At 40.5% G+C, this 18,832-nt stretch overlaps 1 protein-coding gene across 10 annotated transcripts in view; it reads right to left on the bottom strand.

The window, feature by feature from the left end:
• ANK2 (ankyrin 2) overlaps positions 1-18,832 on the bottom strand; it is a 242,099-nt gene that overhangs the window by 83,601 nt on the left and 139,666 nt on the right. For all 10 annotated transcript variants that reach the window (XM_065686177.1, XM_065686190.1, XM_065686159.1 and 7 more), the window contains 11 exons: positions 17,535-17,732; positions 14,463-14,561; positions 14,194-14,292; positions 11,521-11,619; positions 10,700-10,897; positions 8,087-8,185; positions 7,461-7,559; positions 6,316-6,513; positions 4,740-4,838; positions 4,538-4,636; positions 1,926-2,024 (listed from right to left, as the gene is read on the bottom strand). In XM_065686177.1, the coding sequence (XP_065542249.1) occupies positions 1,926-2,024; positions 4,538-4,636; positions 4,740-4,838; positions 6,316-6,513; positions 7,461-7,559; positions 8,087-8,185; positions 10,700-10,897; positions 11,521-11,619; positions 14,194-14,292; positions 14,463-14,561; positions 17,535-17,732 (1,386 nt within the window). The remainder of the gene's footprint in view (positions 1-1,925; positions 2,025-4,537; positions 4,637-4,739; positions 4,839-6,315; positions 6,514-7,460; positions 7,560-8,086; positions 8,186-10,699; positions 10,898-11,520; positions 11,620-14,193; positions 14,293-14,462; positions 14,562-17,534; positions 17,733-18,832) is intronic.

The raw sequence follows: 18,832 nt of genomic DNA, 5'->3' as shown, positions 1-18,832 counted from the left end.
CTATAACCCTGATTGCCATGGTAACACAACACACTTACATCTGCCTGCTATGCTAAATAAAAGAAAAAAACACTGTATGGTTTAACCCTTTAGTGCTCAAATTTCACTATACACAACGTGTCTGGTTTGCAGAGTCTGTTTTATTTTGTATAAATGGCTCCACATCAGAAGTATTCTTATTAAAAAAAAAAAAAAAGGTATTTGAAAATATTACAGTTTCATTTCCAGTTGAAACTGTTAAGTCTTTATCAGGTACAATTCTCTCTTTGCGGAATACAAGATTATAACTGTATTGTCAGCATACACTTCTATTCCTCCCTATGACAAAAACGCATGTCCAACAAAAGTACACAAAAGCTAATCATTTAACAAACTCAAACCCAACCTGTTTAAGGTTTGGGGTGGGAAATTAAAGTCCATTTAAATAAACTTATTTGCCACCTAAATGTCCGTGGTAACAGATGTGCCATTCATAAAATGGAAATTAAAATGATAATTTAGTATGTGCTTAGGCTTATTTATCTCCATTTCATCACCTGGTCCCTCTGTCACTTAACCTTGGGAGTGGAGGAAGGGACATATTCCTTAATTCTTTATAAAAAGCTCTACACGGAATTGTTTTATGTTCTTTTGCCCTGAATAAAGGACAACATGCTAGCCTACCAGGGGAACCATGGAAAGCCACTATGCTGCTCTTTGCACTGAAATGATTTCTTTTGTGATACCACTGCACAGTGTGCAGGGTATCAGCCTGAGGGCTTCTCTCTGCTTCACTATTGGCTTTAGTTATCTATAATTAAGGTTACTCTAGTTCAGGAACCCTGAAGCAACACACCATTTGTGGATTAGCGGCACAAAATTAATAGATTAGCACCTTCACAGCGCAAATAATTTGACTGCTACTGTCATTTGCACATTAACTGCTTGTATCCCACTCTCATATCACCTTGCAAGATGTCTCAGGTTGAAATACTCTCTAATCTCAAATTAGAGGTTTCTAAGTGTAGACAAGGACAGATCTAGTACCCAAGAAAAAATGCAAATGGTGCAGTGAACATATGCTTGAGGCTCTGCTAAGATCTGGGTTAGATTTGGGTGTAACAGCCCCAACATGAGGACTGAAAGTGAGTAAGTCTATCAACTGAATACGTCCACCAATACCTACAGCTCCAGAAGCTAACTACAATGGTTTCTTGCGTGACGATCTGGTGCATAAACTGCTACTTTGGATAACTTCACAGATGATTAGTCAACGTGATCATTCCAAGACCAAACAGGGTACCAGGGCTGATTTAAGCATGTACAATGCATGTATATGGAAATCTGATCCACTCTGGGGAATGACATGAGTTTTGGCCATTCTGGCTGCATTTTAAAAGTTACTCAATTAGAGGTGACTAGTAACAACACCAACATAAAATAGGACAGTTGCATTCCTGCTGACTGCAGAGCAGGAGCTGTGCCAGATGTTACGGACGGTCTTTGAGGAGGCATTAACATCAGTGAACTCAGTAAGAGCCTGAAACAGATCCAGTAGATAGAAGGAGAGAAATCTGGGGCTACACATTCAAAAAAGCCCAGGCTCTGATTTCTCCTTAATTCTTCTGGAAAAATCCTTATTGAGGTATCAATTTACAGATGTGTGAGGCAGACGGCAACTGAGCAAGCACAACAGAGGTAGCTGTGTCCATCCTGACCCTGCAGCTCAGAAATCAGTTTCCCCACCTCACTTTTAAGCTTAGGGCACAGTGAGTGAGATCTGATCTAAACTACCTTTAAATGATAAGGAAAAGAAGAGGAAGTTACATTTACACATCTGACAACCACCTGTATGAGGAATACTTTCACCATAACAAAGGCTAAAAGGAAAAAAAAGTAAAGAACTGTCCAGGGAAACAAGTTCCCACTGGGACTTCACGACTTACAGTGGTGATGGCATTGGGCTTGGCCCCATGTTGGAGAAGGACATTGATGATGTGAGTGTGGCCTTGTTGAGCAGCTTGGTGAAGAGGGGTGTACCCATTCTGTTGTCCACAGTGGTTATGAAAAGCAAAAATGAAAGAACAACAGCCACCAGTAATTAAACAATTCCCCTTGTTTGCTTCCACTCTTTTTGAGATATTTCAAAAAGAAATTATGCCATCAATCAACCAAAGGATAATATACCTTCACTACTAATAACATTCCTTCTCCAGATTAATGAAAAGATAAAGGAAGAAAATACTTTTATTCACAAATCATCTTTCATCTCACAATATAAACAATTTCTGGAAAGACAGATAATTCCCTCATTTCCTAAATCAGATGGAGAAACAATGAGGAACGGTAAAGTTCAAGTGGCACACAAAAGACAGGATCACAGCTGAGGCAGAGAACATGCTTCTTACTCTCACATATTAGTGCCCTACATAAACCCCAAGATTTGCCTTTAGAGTGTTTGAGCCAATTTAAAAAACATACAATTTTTAACAGCAATGATTTGAGACTATTTGCTTTTAAAAGGCTAACAACACATACATATTACTAATGTCAATCAATTTTACCTTTGCTTTGCCTTCAAAAGGCTGGAACAAGCTGTAATTACACTTAAAAACATGTACACAATGTCGTATTAATAAACACGCTTATCTTCATATACTTATCTGCTCCAGTGATTCATTCTAAGGTGATAAAACACAGAAAGTTAACTAAAGCGTACTTCAGATAGTCAATCTGAGATGGTATTGTGTAAGTCCAGCCAGGTAGTTTATTTACAAAATTTGCAAGCGGCTTTGAAAGCAATCAGAGAATAAACTGGAAGAAAACACCGAGTTGATCTCACTATACACTTACGTAAAGCCTAGGGGCAGGCTCTGAAAAACACACTCAGAGAGTTCTCTCTTTTGCAAACAAACAGATGCCAGGAATGCTTCCTGCTACTCAATAAATAGTGATAGTTCAGAGCTGTTACAGTTCTTATATTTATGCGTGCTTAAATATACTAAGAAATTGAAGGAGAATTTTACGGTAAGTTGTAGCACAAAGAAAATTCACTATCTTTACCTAAATATTAGTATAGTTCTTCAAAAATAGAATTCAGCTACATTATTTTTCACTGGAGATGCACAAAACATCATGCAGGCTTTCTCTACTCTAGTTAAAGACTAAGCTGCAACAGGGATTACTTATTTTTTAACATGCCTATCCTGAATCCAGTCATGATGGATTATTTCTTTAAACTCAGTCAACAGTACTAGCTGACAGATTGCCAGTATTTGTATTGCTCCCTAGGTGTGAGATTTTGGAGAACCACTGCCTCACACACATACAAAGTTGCTGACATTACTGAAATTATTCTAAATAAGTGAAATATCTGAGGAAATGGCTTCAGAATCCAGCCCAATGGCCTCTTAAAGAGTGAGACCTAATACTAAAGGCGCTGCTCCTTCAGTTAGCCTCCAAATACCTAAGCTGAATGCCTTTGCAGCTATCATTTGGATCTTGTTAGCATTTGCTTTATTGATTCTTATCAGCTGTTTTTTCTAGTATCATTGCCTGTTGTTTTGGAATCCCTGGGTTTTGCCCATTGGTTTGGGGTGATCTCACCAGGGATGGGCCAGCATCTTTTATTTATTTACTTTGCTCTTTCTTACCACATTAAGCTGTGACCACTAAAAAAATCTACTTGTATATTACTACTACTACAGTATTTGTACAGGGCTACCTTGGGAAACAAACCCACCCCACAGGTCACAGCTGGAGACAGCAGCTGGCCAGAGGGACCAGCAGACCACAAGCCTGCAATTTTCATTGGATCTTACTACTAAGTATGTCACCAGAAGTATTAATGGACTTCTTCAGATTGATCCCAAAACATTCAATCTGAAACTAATAGTGACAGCCTCAAGTCTGCTTTAATTAAGCTGAAGCTCTGCAGCTCCTGAGTTAGCCTCCACATTCTGGTAAGGGTGATGTGATGGTATCTGAGATGCAACATGCTGTTGCTGTCACCAGAACCTGTAAGTGTAAACTCAGAAGATAGACAATTCTTGCTACAAAATGCATCACATTCAGCTGTTGGTGTTCAACTGCTGAAGTCAGCGGATTTTGTTCAGACCTTGGCTATAGGCAGTCGGGTCCAACTTGTCAGTAACAGTGTGCCCAGATTCCCCCCCAAAAAAAAACCAAACAAAAAAACACCCCCCCCCCAAAAAAAACCCAAAAAACCAAAAACCAAACAAAAACAAAACAAAGAAAAAACAAACAAAAAAAAAAAAGCTGCATTCTCACACAACAGCTGCTTCCTCTCCCAGAGTTACACCACCCACACACTGATCAGTGGTAATTCCTTTTTTTCATACTCCCAAAGAGTTAACTTTTTTGTTGTGAGCACTACAGGATAAGATGTAGCAGAGTATTCTGCTACAATCACCACTCAGCATATTCTGACACCTACCATGCAATAATTACAGTTTCCCAGTGAAAAGGTATGTATTCCTAGTGCTCTGTTACCAGGTTCATAATAAAGAGCAAAAGCAAACAATGAAAAATTATTTACCTTCGTTTTAGCATTGACATTTGCTCCCTGCTTGAGGAGAAAATTCACCATTTTGATGTTTCCATAGTGACATGCCACAATTAAAGGTGTATAACCAAGCTAAAATAAGAGAACAAATAAAACTGCAAGCTCAGTGGAACATTCCTTTTACAAAGGTAGCATCCTTTGGCACACTGAAGACAGTAGCCATTTCATGATTCACCTTTGTCTGAGCATCTTGGTTTGCACCATGTTTTGTGAGTATTTCAGCTACATTCACTTTATCCTCTTGAGCTGCAAGGTGTAAGGATGTCAGTCCAGTCTGGAGGTGGAATATACAAAAAAAAAAAAATTTTTCAGCTAAAAATAAGAATAAAGTCTAATTTACATGAGGAAAGAAATCTAGATTTTCCCACTCTCTCATCTTTAAAACATAAAGAGATCCTAACTATAGCTTCCAAGTATGGGTGGTTTGTTTTTTTTTTTTAACAAAGTAGGGTCGATGTTTCTTCTGTAATTACATCACCATAATCACAGAGTAAAACTTTCAGGCATCAGTGATCATGCTTGGATTTTATACAATAATGTCACTTGGGAGGCTGAGGAGCTCATTAATAAATTAGGGAAGCACATCCGCTTCCCACTCCTCAGACAGGAAAGAGAAACTTAACAACCACAGGCACAAGTCAGAAGAAAATAACTCCAAAAATAAATCCCATTCAAAGATGCCAAGGAAATGGACACAGCTTTTAACTAAAAGCTCACTGTGATCATGCACAGAGCACTTGCCTGTGAACAAGGCAGGGAACAAATTCTGTAAGAGAAATGCAAATCACCTTCTTTCTCATTAGTTAGGTAGTGAAACACAGTGAGAGACTTGACCCTTCTATTTTGACTTGTATGAACAAAAGCTGCAGACTTTTTGACCTTAAGTAAGACTTACATATATGCCAGGATAAATCCAGTGACTTATAAAAATCTACAGTAATGCGGTCTTTTTTGAGGAATTTGTTTTCTATGAAAAAACCTGTCATGTACAATCATAAAAAATTGGAAAGGTCCTCCATAGGATTTTTCTCCCTTGCTACTGTGCTAATAATGTTATTTTATTATTTTCCAGATACTGTCAATTTCTTCCACTTGGAAAGAAGGCTGAACAGCAAATGCATGAGGAAAAGCACCTTGCAAAAGCATTGCACTATTTTAGACTGCAACTCTCCGGTATCTGATACATGTTCTTAAATTTGGGGGTTGGAACTAGATGATCTTTAAGGTCTCTTCAACCTAAACCATTCTGTGAATGCATGAAATCTACCCATGGTCCCACAAACTCCAGAATTTTACATTCTTCTTCCTTTGCATCTAATGTAAAATTTCAGGAATATATGCAAAACACTTAAGAGACAGCAAGGTTGCAGTACCAAAAAATACTGCAGTTCTGCCTTCCTGAAGGTTCAGAAACCATTTTCTCTTGGTCTGCTTTTCCTCTTCTAACCTCTCTACCAGACAAAGGTCCTGCATCATTTTCCTCTGGTCATGGCAAATAGCTGCAGCTCCTCCTGTGTGTTTCCCAGTGCAGCTATTACACAGTATGAGTTAACTGGTTAATCCATCTGCCAGTCCTAAAGATCCTCTTCTCACTTTTACTGTTCACCCACCTGTTGTCACTTCTGCAGACTCACAAATATGCACACAAGGAAGTGAAGCTGAGAATTTCTGACAAGCTGATATAATTCCTACACTACACTTTGCATCTTACGATATAGTCCCATGCATAGTACTTTGTCTCCGGTTTGTACCTTTGTTGCCACATGGATATTGGATCCTTTCTCCAAAAGCAAGGTCACCATGTCAGTGTGACCTTCTTGGGAAGCCAGATGAAGCGGGGTGACTCCCTGCTTGGTCAAAATGTTGGTCTCAGCCCCATAGTTCAACAGAGTGGTTGCTATCTGCATCTGATTCTTCTTCGCAGCAATATGCAGAGGGGTGTACCCGTTCTAGCACCAGTCAGGGAACAAAATGATAATAAAGTTAACACCACAACAGCCACACAACCTAAGAAACCAGACACCACAAAACAGTATCCTTTTATCTTACCCATTGTTACTAGAGATGTGAATTCATTCTATTTTCAAGGCCAGACATGTCCCACATGGCCCTGCTATTGCATTGCTTTCTCCACCTGTTATTTTCAGCATCTAAACCAGAACAAAGCCAGCCCTTGCTTGGGTGGGCAGGACCGTTCAGCTGATACTTCATACAACCCCAAGTTTGGCACCTACATTTTGAGTAACTTATTTTGTAAATATTCACTTTTGACTGATGAGCAACATTCTCTGTGATGGGTGCACACTCTTCGCTGAATAATGCTTTTTCAGAGCATGTGGGTAGAGGTGTGTTTCCATATGGAGTTTTGATATGTATGTCAGTCATGGAACCAGCTAGGAACAGCAAGAGGGTGGGAGGAATGTGATTTTTTAGATCAAATTAACTACTTGGCTAGGTTGGATGGGACTTGGAGAAACCTGGTCTGGTGGAAGGTGTCCCTGCCTGTGGCAGGGGGTTGGAACTACAGGTCTTCAAGGTCACTTCCAACCCAAACCAGTCTGTGATTCTATGATTTAGACAAAGCAGAATGGTATTGATGGATCTTTCTGGCAAATTTCCCACCTTTAACTGCTTAACAGCAGGCTTTGTGGGGAATGCTCTGAGTCACAGCAGACAGCCCTCCTTGGAGGTGTTCGCTTGGCAGGTCTGTCCACTTCTTTAAAACGGGATCTTTATCAAACTAACCTACTGAAACTGTCGCCCGTGGCTCTGCCCATGCACCACACCGGACACCGCAGCCCTGAGAGGAGCATTTAGCCGAGCAGCCGCTGTTTTTCCGGCGGTACGGCGGGAAAGCGCTCGGCTTCCCGCAGGCGGGCGGCACGAACACACTCACCTTGGCGGTCCCGTGTGGCGAGGCGCCCTTCTCCAGCAGCAGCAGCGCCACCTTCTGGTTGTCGTAATGGGCCGCGACGTGCAGGGGTGTGAGGCCGTTCTGTAAGGGCGGTTACGGCGTTAGGCGGGAAAGGGGAGAGGGGGTGTGTGGGATGTTACGGAGCCGTTAGTTCCTGAGAGGACGGGGAAAGGGGGAGCGGAGGGGCGTTAGTGCGGGAGAAGCGGTGAAGTAGGGTGAATGTGGGCCGCAGGTCTCCCCAGAGCTAAGCAATTCCCACAGCATCGGAGCTGGTGAACACACACACACACACACACACACACACACACACACACACACACAGACACACACACACACACTCAGTTTATCCATTAGGATTTTGAGAGTTTGGGGAGCTCAATGGAAGCGGCACTTCCTGAGCCGCAGAAATGTGTCCACCCTCCTGCCAGGGATCCCACACACTGGGTTTTCACAACCTAACCCTCACCCTTCAGGGAATGTGACCCTCACACACAAAGCCAAGGCCACCACACAGCCCCCTTCTGTCTGCATGTTTCACACAGTTCTTCCGCAAGGAAGAATACAAAATGCTGCTGATATTTTATTTTTCTTTCATTTCTCATTACTACCTTGCCAGCTGAGTCAGGAGAGGCACGACGCTGTAGCAGGAGCTTTGCCACTTCCAGACTCCCGTATTTGGCTGCCACATGCAAAGGTGTGAATCCCTTCTGAAAAATTCCAGGAATTAAAGAATAAATGCTTGTGTTAAAGGTCAGGCTGACATCTCTCTTTTAGACTATGAAGAATAAGCACTTATTATTCCTATATTCCTACTTCAAAGAATCAATAGCTGTACCTAGAAAGAGCATAATCTCTTGAAAGCACATTAAGAAGCATAAAACAGAAGAAGATACTTTCCCTTGTATTATTCTTCCCTACATATATGCAGTCAGGCTGGCAGACATTTTCTCTGATAGAGACTCTACTAGCAACATGCACTCTGTTGTCTGCTCTGTGTGGGCAACGAAGGCACTTGTTCAAATTTCTACTCCAAACCAGATGCACTTTTTAGGTTCACAGGATGACCGCTTCAGAAAGAATTTCCTGTATCGCTTGTTGCCAGCAACAATGAAACACCATCTAAATTCAGTGAGAAATGCTCCAAACTTTGTATTCCTCCTTTAGAGGAAGTAAAATTATTTGTGTTTGGACCTTTGTATCCATACAGTCACCAAGTTCTGCGGCAGCCCCTAAACTGCAGCTAAAAAGTTCACACCTGACTCAATGGCAGTGTTTTTGGCAATATCAAACGCTGTCTTTTAAAGGCAGTCCTTTTCTATTTGTTTTAATAATGTTTGTCACTACAGCACAGGTGTAAGGTCTATGTCAAAACATGCTCTTTGTCTGTTCTTTTAACTAAAAAAAAAAAAAAAACAAAACAAAACCAAAAAACCAAACCCAACATGTTCATAAGGAAAATTCCTGAAGGCAAGACAGCAGGTGGCAGACTAAACTGCTGCCCTAACAGTAATTCCAGGGAACTACAATGACCTATTTTCCTGACATATAAGTGATATGTAATGTTATTATTTTATTATCATTACAGATATGGACCTATTGGAGGAGTCCAGAGGAGGGCCACAAAGTTGCTCTGAGGGATGAAGTACCTCTCCTGTGAAGACCAGCAGAGAGAGCTGGGCTTGTTCAGAATGGAGAAGACTCCAAGGAGACCTTAGCGCAGCTTCCAGTGCCTAAAGAGGCTGACAAGAAAGCTGGAGAGGGGCTTTGTACAAGGCTATGTAGGACAGCACAAAAGGCAATGCCTTTGAACTGACAGAGGGGAGATTCAGATTAGACATTAGGAAGAAGTTATTCCCTGCAAGGGGGATGAGGCACTGGCACAGGTTGCCCAGAGAAGCTGTGGCTGCCCCATCCCTGGCAGTGTTCAAGGCCGGGTTGGATGGGGCCTGGAGCAACCTGCTGTAGCGGAAGGTGTCCCTGCCCACAATAGGGGGCTGGAAATGGATGGTCTTCAAGGTCCCTTCCAACCCAAACCAGTCTATGGTTCTATGATTAACATCTTATTCCATTAATCCCACCTCAAAATAGTTTATGTCAGGAATCTCAAACATTCCTAGTTCATGAATTTGTAGAGAGATTTTTCTAGTGGACTACGTCTTCTCCTATTCATAATTATAAAATGCTCCTGAAGTCCTAAAGCAGTTACCACAATGCAATATGGGAAATAAGGAAAGTGTTTAGTGTATTTTTAGCCATTCTAATGTGATTTAACAGCTCGATAAAGGAGAACAGCACACATTCGCACTAATCCGTGGATCACAATTTGAAAATCAATGGTTTAGTCTTCTAAACCCTGGAAGACACCCACTGCTCAAAAATGTTTTAGCACCAGCTGTAAAATTGGGTGTACTTTTTCGAGACCTAAAACAATAGTGAGAATTAAGTGAGTCTCAATCACATGTGATAAATTTGGAAAATATGTCTTGGCACATAGTTCTGTTCACAGCTGTCTATTTTCTTACGTGTTTATCACTTTGTTGGGAATGTATTGGTAGACATTTTTTGCTAATAACACATTAACAGTTCTGCAGACTTGTTTCTTTATAACCCAGACAAAATGGCCTGTTGTGTCATATGACACCTTATTTATAGAAGCACTGGAGACAGATTCAGCATTAGCTGTGGCTGGACAGATGCTGACTTCTATGTTTCAGAAACATACTTTTCAGCTAGCAAGACCAGAATTATTTTACTGTTTCATTAAACAAGGTACTGAAGAATAAGCAGGCCCATTCATGAAAAAAAAACAAAACACCACCACCAACAAAAACAAACAAACAAACAAACAAACACAAAAAACAACTGTTAGGATGATAACAGTCTCCTTTTTTTTTAAATTTCGTACAGAAAAGCCCTACCCATAACACAGTGGGAAAGAGAGAAGCAAGGTATTTATGTACATTTAAAACCTGCTGGGGCCATATATTTATCATGATCTGCATTTGGCTCCACTGGGAACCAAATTCCCAACTTCAGAAGACAGCAAAATGTGAAAATCTGACTCCCTTCTGATTTATTACTTCAGTCTAAAGGTCACTTCAGGATCACTGTTAAATAAGAATAAAATAAAAGACCCAAACACGTTCAACTTCTGTGTGAAAGTGCATTCCTCATGAAACAGGCATGTGCTGTGCTACTGGCATACAGATATTTTGTCTTACTTTGGTGGACATGGAGTGTGAGGCACCTGCCTCTAGGAGAACAGATGCAACATCAACTTGTCCCTCTCTGGCAGAGATATGCAGTGGAGTGTAGCCATTAGTAGTTGCAGCATCAGGGTGGGCCATGTGCTGTAGCAGAAGCTGGACGATCTCTGTCTTTCCCAAGCGAGAAGCAATGTGCAGTGGAGTCTGTTCTTCCTACAACTCAAATTGAGTAGATAATTAGCACAGGTAGAATCACCCTGAACACAATATTCCTGTTTATCCCACAGATCTAGCTATGCACCTCTCTGGCAAAAATCATAAGAAGTAATGACCCCAGCTGCCCACAGGTTAATCCATACCTTGTAACATCATGCTAAGCAATAAACTATGGGATGAGATTTTCCAAAGGAGCTCTGGCTCAGAGACTGGCTGGGCATTAGTCTGCTTGTGAGAGGTGATAAGTGATAGCCTTTGCTTTGCTTGTGGTAGGGGGGAATTGTTGTGTTTTGTGTTATTTTTAACTTTTTTCCTTCACCTACTAAACTGTCTTTAGATTTTCTTGTTTTCACCCTTCAGTTCTATCTCCCATCCTGCAGTAAGTGAATGACTGAGCACAGCTGAGCTGCTGGTAGGGTCAGCCCACCACATGCATTCTCTTTGGAAGATTTATGCATGAACAGGTTAATGTTTTCAGAACTGTTTCTAGGTGTGCTGAATACTGAATCAACAGATTAAAAAAAAAAAAAATAAATAAAAATATTGCTCCTCGTTCAGCGATGTTTCTGAGTACGAGAAAGCCAAAAAAAGAACCAAAAACATTTAAGCAGAACACCTACCCTGGCTCGGGCATCAACCAGGGCTCCATTTCTCAGGAGACAGCGAACAACTTCCACCTGCCCAGCACGTGCTGCCATGTGCAATGCAGTTTCTCCACGCTGCAGAAAAGTAAAAACATTTCAGTGTTCTAAACCTCCATGAAGAAGCAGAGCTCTGACGGTGTAAATTCCCCCCATGTCAACACATGCAGAGACCTGCCTTTCCACCAGCTGAGAACCTGGCTTCCGACCCTGGCTTATGGAAATTCTGCCATAAAGACTCCCTGGTCACACAGGTTCTGTTCCTCAGCTTTCTACATAACAGTGCATCAACTTGTGTGCTGTGCAGGACAGAAGAGTATATTGAGCCTGTATCTCTCAAGGGATTGCGAAGCATGTGAGCCTCAAGATGGAAGGGGATATTTTTCCAGATGGTCTCTTCCTGAACACTGTGTGGAGCTGGAAGCATTAAAAAGCCTTGCAACGGCTTTCCACAACTGAGCCAGCATATGAAATGGGTAAAATCTGTACTGAGCAGCATGGCTCTGCCTGCAGGCTATAGAAAGCATCTTGTTTGGGAAAGCACAGAAAGCCTTTTGTAGCCCAGAGAATTTGGAGGAGAATATGAAATTTTGCAAAGCTGACTGGAGTGATGTGGAATTTCAGACAGATAACGATGGCTACAGGATGATATACATTCACAGCATTTCCTTTTTGCACAGCTTTGCAAAGCAAAACTGAAATTAAGTATTTCTTGACAATGGAGTTTCTAGCTTAACTGCACTGTCTAACATTCTCCAGGGTCACTGTCTTAAAGTGGACTAAAATAGTCCCTGTGCAGCTGGTACATTAGGCAGCGGGACAATTCTACAACGAGGAGCTTTGCATTTATCTATGTGTTATGACATAACATCCCTGGCAGTGTTCAAGGCCAGGCTGGACAGGACTTGGACCAACCTGGTCTAGTGAAGGTGTCCCTGCCCATGGCAGGAAGACTGGAACTAAATGAACTTTTAAGCTCCCTTCCAACACAAAGCAAGCTGTGATCCTACGACAACACAGCAGGATCGACCACTTCTTAGTGTTAATTGTTCCTTCTTCTTACTCTAGAGCTGTTTTAAGGCTTTTACCCCTAGGACTACCAAGTTAAACTGCAGTTGGCAAAATGAACACCCTGGTGTGTTCATTTCTCTACCGGTTGAGATCGTTTGCAGCAGAATCAGCAATCATGTCTTCTTGTCCTTCATCTACATGTAGGAAAAGAAGCAGCCTGAGCTTGCCTACTAGTATAAACTGCTAATTTAAGCAAATCCTCTTCACCAGGAGTTGATTTATCTTGTCATTTTAAAATTAACATTGTATTAACAGTTGTGATTAGTCAGAAGGCTACAAAAAAATCCCACAGCCCTAGCTACAAATCTTAATAGAGAATGTCATTCATATAAACTTCATTACCTGAAGAATGATCTGTTTAAAATGTGAATAAGGTTTACATTTCACACACTCTAGAGATCAAATTTCTGTAAAGACCCTTTTGTACCTGAATTAGCAATGCAGTTTAGTTTTTGGAAATTCAATTCAATTTTGGAAATTCAATTGGGAACTCCAGCTTACCAAGTAAAAACCAAGACCCCTGTGTAGAATAAGTTGTAAAGTGTTAAACTGTGCATACAGATGTCCGGTAACACAATACTTTTGATTGCTTGCAAGATGATTCCTTGTTGGCTTTCACATCATCAATAAAATTTTTATATAAAGATTATTACAAAGTATGAAAGCAATAAGAGACTTTGTCAAGGAAAGTCCATTCAAATGATTGAAGCAAACCTCTCGGTGTGCTCAACATCTTTCCTTATTAGATTTTTCTAACTGAGAAAAACTCATGAGTCCACTACCTGGATTACTAGATCTTTGTTGGTTTGGTTTTGGGAACAGTTATCTATAACCTTATTGTCTGGTAAAAAAGCTGCTGTCAAAGGACAGGTGGTCATAAATTGAGCATTTGTTTATACTGACAAATTTGAACAGTAAGATACCTGTGAAATACAGCTCAGAAAACCATCATGTTCTTCTATTGTTGTTATTCTTGGTAACTAGGCTATTTTTGGTATACAAACACTGATTTCTACGATAAGTCAGGTTCCGCATTTTGTGTTACCTCCCAAAGGTGACATTTTCTAGATTTAAGCATGTTTTTTCAAAAGGCACCACTTCCTGGAATTTCCTGTGTGAGAGGAACATCTTGAATTTAGCATTTTTACTTTTTGTTTAATTGTTAGGGTTTAAGCATCTTACACCTTTTCACTATTACAAATGATGCAATTTCATGGCAGCCAGTGAAGCTATGCAAGTAGAAATTAGAGCCATTTAGGCTTAAATTTCATCCTTCAGAATGAAGACACAGTCTTCCACGTGCCTTGGATTATATAATTTTGTGATGTATTTGATGAGCTTTGCCTGTTTCTAAGGGAAACTCTGCCTACTGAAGAAGAATACATGAAACCACAGATGGCTTATAATGCATAGACAATTACCATTCCTCCAGCTTCACTAAAGGTGCCTGAATAATTTGTCCTAAATGCAACAAAGTCATAAGGAATCATTAAAATGTGACCTTTGGTTGAGCTATATGGTAGGCCAGACCCCTTTTGGAGGAGGTATTGCACAGATGATTCTAGTCAAAGCCATACTCACAATGTTAGTGACATCAGGAGAGGCTCCGTTCTGCAGCAGAAGGAGGACTATGTTCAAGTGGCCCATAAATGCAGCCACATGTATTGGTGTGAGGCCAGACTGCGAAACAAAGCAAGAGCAGTTTTACTCCTCTGCACGGGCATAGGGAAGGGGCTTCTTCGTTTAAATAAAACACAAGTGAAAGTGAGGCACGATAGGAGAGAGAAAAAAGGAAGCAAAAAAGGTAGAGAGAGAAGGAATGTTTCTTCAGGACATGAAACATTTTCTACCTCTGTTATAGCCTGGATTGAAGCCCCATATTTCACCAGGAGTTCCATGACTTTGATGCGATTTTTCTTGCAGGCAATGTGCAGTGGAGTAAAACCATTCTGTGTAAAAGATAGTCATGTTAGTCAAAAACATGCAGCTGCGCTTTCCACACAGCTCCATGCTGGTGCACTGGGAGCAGACATATTAGAGAACCAGAAGCATTTGTTCTTTAAGCACAACAGGTTACGAATTACAGACATATCCCAGTAATCTGGGGCAGAAAAAAGCAGCAGCACTGCTTTCTTCTCAGGCAATGGAGAGAAACTGAACTTCTACCTCCAAAAACCAAACACAGTCTGTTCTCACTTCCTAGTGTATGTGTACACACATAGTATGTATGTATGTGGTTCTGAAGGCTGTGCACATGTATATGTGAGGATGACTTAAAGTGGTTCCCAAGTTTGCCTAACACAAGTAACATAAAAGAAATTAAAGTGATCAATTTGAATCACTTAGTGTCTTTGGAAATGTACACAGCATATTCCATACCTCTCCAGGAAAGGGACAGAGTACTTCTGGATTGCACCTTACTTTGTCATTTTAGAATATCTTGTAATATAAGGACCTTATGTATTGATTTTTACATATATGCATGCATTTACAGTACACTGTTTTCATGTTTGTGTGTGTGTGTGCACATTCTGTGAGGTTATCTTAAATAAATGATCATTCCTTCAGCCATGGTTTCACGATACAAAGTGTTCACATTTAAAGTATCTGTGCCCCCTCTTCCTTTATTCCTGCCCTGCTGAGTCATGAAGCAAGGGTGCAGTCCTCATCCGGACTTAAGAATAAATGGGGCAGAGACAAGAATGAATGAGGAAAGGAACATCTTAAATCAAGAGTGCAACCTAGCATTTTGTATTGTGAGACAAGAATTTTAGTGTTGTGCTTGCCATCAGTACATACTCATTTCTCTGGAGATGCTTACTCAGCAAGATTGGAGCCCAAATCAAAGTATAACTTCATACTCTATACTGCAATAGAGGCTTTGACTTCAAGATTTTTCTATGTGCTATTATAGTTAATGCAGGTTAAGCGTGTGCCTAAAGCTAAACAAATACATTATTCAGCACATGTGAACATTTTAGTAAAAAGCACATGTAACATTTTGGATAATGCTGAAAAACTGATGTATTTTCTAATGAAAAGGATCAGTGTTGCTAAACAATCAACTAGCAGTAAACAAAACTTATCAGTGAAATCTTAGCTTGTAGGAAGGGGTATGTGACAGATTATTCTGCAGTCAGTTTCTGTTAAGCGAAATTTTAATTACTGGTTGATTTGAAAGTACTTTAAAGCAGATACAAATTGAAAAATCTAAGAACTCATATAATGCTTGTATCCCCAAATAATTTTGCAAACATTAACAATATTTTTTTTAAACCTAGCTGAAAATGAATTAGTTGTAAAATTTATTCCATCCCAGGACTCTAATGAATATTATTACTACTATTAGCCTTCTACAATTTCTAAAGAAGGAATCAGAAACATTAGCTTTTTTACCTCCTGCACAATATCTCTCAATGTATTTCTAAGGAAGTGTTACAGTTTCAGAAGTTTCTGTTTTTCCACTTTACTGCCTGAGCAGATTTCATTTCACTACTTCTACTTAATTGAGGAACAGTTTGTTAGGGAAGAGGAGAAGGCAGGAAAAAAAAACGTATCACTAATAGAAATTATGAGCATCATTTAATATATTAGAAACTATAAACAAACCAGAGGAGACAAGTCCCTTATGTGAGAGGAAACAGGGGAGGGGGGCAGAACAGTCTGGAGGAAAGAGAGCAGGGAGATGGCAGCCTGAGGATGTTCTCCTTTCATTTCAGGTGTTTCTCTGGGAGGAAGGGAGAGGAGGGAAGGAACAGGAGGTGTATTTCTGGTTATGGAAGAAATGAAAGACATGGGGGCTAGCATATAATGTGTGTGTGGGGGTAGCTGAGGAAAGTACAGCTAAAGATAACAAGAAGACAGGCAAGAAGAACAAGGAAGGATGAAAACAACATCGAAAAAGGTCAAGTGAACATGATACTGAGAAAGACACAACAAGAAAAGCTAAGAAAAGGAAGGATTTGCAGGTATATGCAGGCTAAGAAAAACAAGAGGGCAGAAGAAAATTGCATCAACATATAAAGTCAGTTCCAAGGAAGTAAGGGAAATAAGGGACAGGAGGAGCCTTTACAGTAAAACACAGGGTCATACTTAAGGCAAGAAGCTGAGGAAGACATCAGAGCAGTGGAAGTTTTGTGGAGGCACTGAATACAGCAGGCAGTGGCAGACATCTTGCCATGCAGAAGTATCTTAAGTGTTCAGTCTATTTCTCCACGCCCCCACCCCCCACCCCGAGTGTAATATATTGGTACTGTAACTTTCATCCAGCTAACAGTTCTTGGAGAGACTTCTCATTAGTGAAAATTATCTGGGTTTGGACAGATTAAAGACACTTGAAAGCTTTAGATGTTCCTGAAACCAAATAGGATGTTTTTCTCTCAGTTAGGGGACAGGGGTCTGATCAGTGAGTGAAAGGAATCATACTTGTTTCCCTACAAGCATCAGAAGAACTGGTTTTTGAAAAGGAAGAAAAGTAGCACCTAATAGAGGGGAATGTCATAATTTGATAAATGCAGAAATATTAGCTTTTTATATTTTCTCTATGCCAATTAACTTACTGATTTGGGTGAAAGCTTAGAAATTATTTGTGTATCCTATCACATAGTATGGAAAACCAAACTATTAATGCAGTAAAATACCAATGCCTATGTTAGCAGCAACTAGAAATGGCTCTGATTTCAGGAACTCTATAAAATTGCCAGGCCTGACACTACAGCCACTTCTCATGGGACATGGTCCCTGACTAGGCCTAGGTTACAAGATATAATAGTGGCAACCAGCAGATGTGAGAACCTCTGTTGTAACTGCAACTATTTAAGGTTGTTGGGAGTTTGCTGACAATTCTAACTTCTCTTTACTGGTAAGAGCTACTCATCTGCCCTGGAAAACTTTGTTACACAACACAGACGGGACAGGTTTACCAGGGCACGAGCATTGGGATTTGCTCTCTTGTCCAGAAGGAGTTTGGTGACACGATAGTGGCCACAGTGTGCAGCCACATGGAGGGCAGTCAGGTAATCCAGTGTGACATCGTCCACAGGAGCTTTGTGCTGCAGGAGGTGTTTGACGCACTCCACATGGTCCCCCTGGGCCGCCATGTGAAGGGGAGAGAGTCCATTCTGTGGCAAAAGAAAACAGAACAGTAACTTCTAGTAACTTTCACTTAGATCGTGGCACATATTAGAAGGATGCCATTATGAGTTTGCAGAATCTCCCTGTCACCAAACCAGAGACACATCTCAACAGACTGGAAGAAAAGCTGAAAAAAAAAGCTATAGCCACCCTTTCATTCCAGTGAATACAGACAAATTTAGAGGAACGTTATATAATTAACTACTAATCTGAATTTAATCAAAGCAGAAGAACCTAAGGGCCTTGCCTCATGATTTAATAAAACATAATTTGACCTTTAAAGACAGTTTTAGGGATACTCATGGTAACACTAAGACATAGATTCCATGCTAATTAGAGGAAGAGCTCCTACTTACCTATAACGTTTACTAAGTAGCTTTTTCTTTTTTTTTTCCTTCAAGTGTACAATGAAAAAACTGATTATATTGAAAAACCCAATCCCTGAACTGCTGGGAAATGATACTTTCAACCACCACCATAGTTGGACCTTTTATTCAAACCATAACACTTGAAGGGCAGTGGAAGCAGAACCTTTATAGCCCTGTCTGACTTTAATACATCTTTTCATAAATATGGAAGTCCATGGAAGGTAAACAATTAAAAGGTAAGAGAATTGTTGCTACTAATATGTAAAAATATTTTTAATATTTGCATATTTATCTGTCTCCAGTTTGTAACCATCTGTTTGAGTTGAAGGAAGTTGCATTTAAATCTAATTTCATTTGACATGCAATAAGGTACATAAAAATTACTGCACACCTAAAGATAGGTTGTAACATATAGACTTGAACAGGTAACTGACTTGGTGTGCTCAAACTGACTCTTTGAGCAAAAACTCAAACACTGGTTCAAACAGGTGTGCTCACTTCAAAGGAGAGAATTGTTCACTAGCACAGTTCTGCTCTACTCAATCCTCAACACAGTGGGGAGGTCCAGATGCTGCCACAGCAATGCTGGTAGTTTGTCCTCACCAGCAACATCTGCCTTTGAATGGCAGCATCTGGGAATCCTGCCTAGAGCGTGCACAATATATGTGGCAGGGTCTATTCTTCCGAGCCTTGCTACCTCTAAGTGAAGTGAGGGTGCT

The sequence above is a fragment of the Lathamus discolor genome, chromosome 1, assembly GCF_037157495.1.
Source record: "Lathamus discolor isolate bLatDis1 chromosome 1, bLatDis1.hap1, whole genome shotgun sequence".
In the NCBI taxonomy this organism is placed as follows: domain Eukaryota; kingdom Metazoa; phylum Chordata; class Aves; order Psittaciformes; family Psittacidae; genus Lathamus; species Lathamus discolor.
The sequence above is the reverse complement of the archived record's forward strand: the minus strand, read 5'-3'. Positions and strand labels throughout refer to the sequence as shown.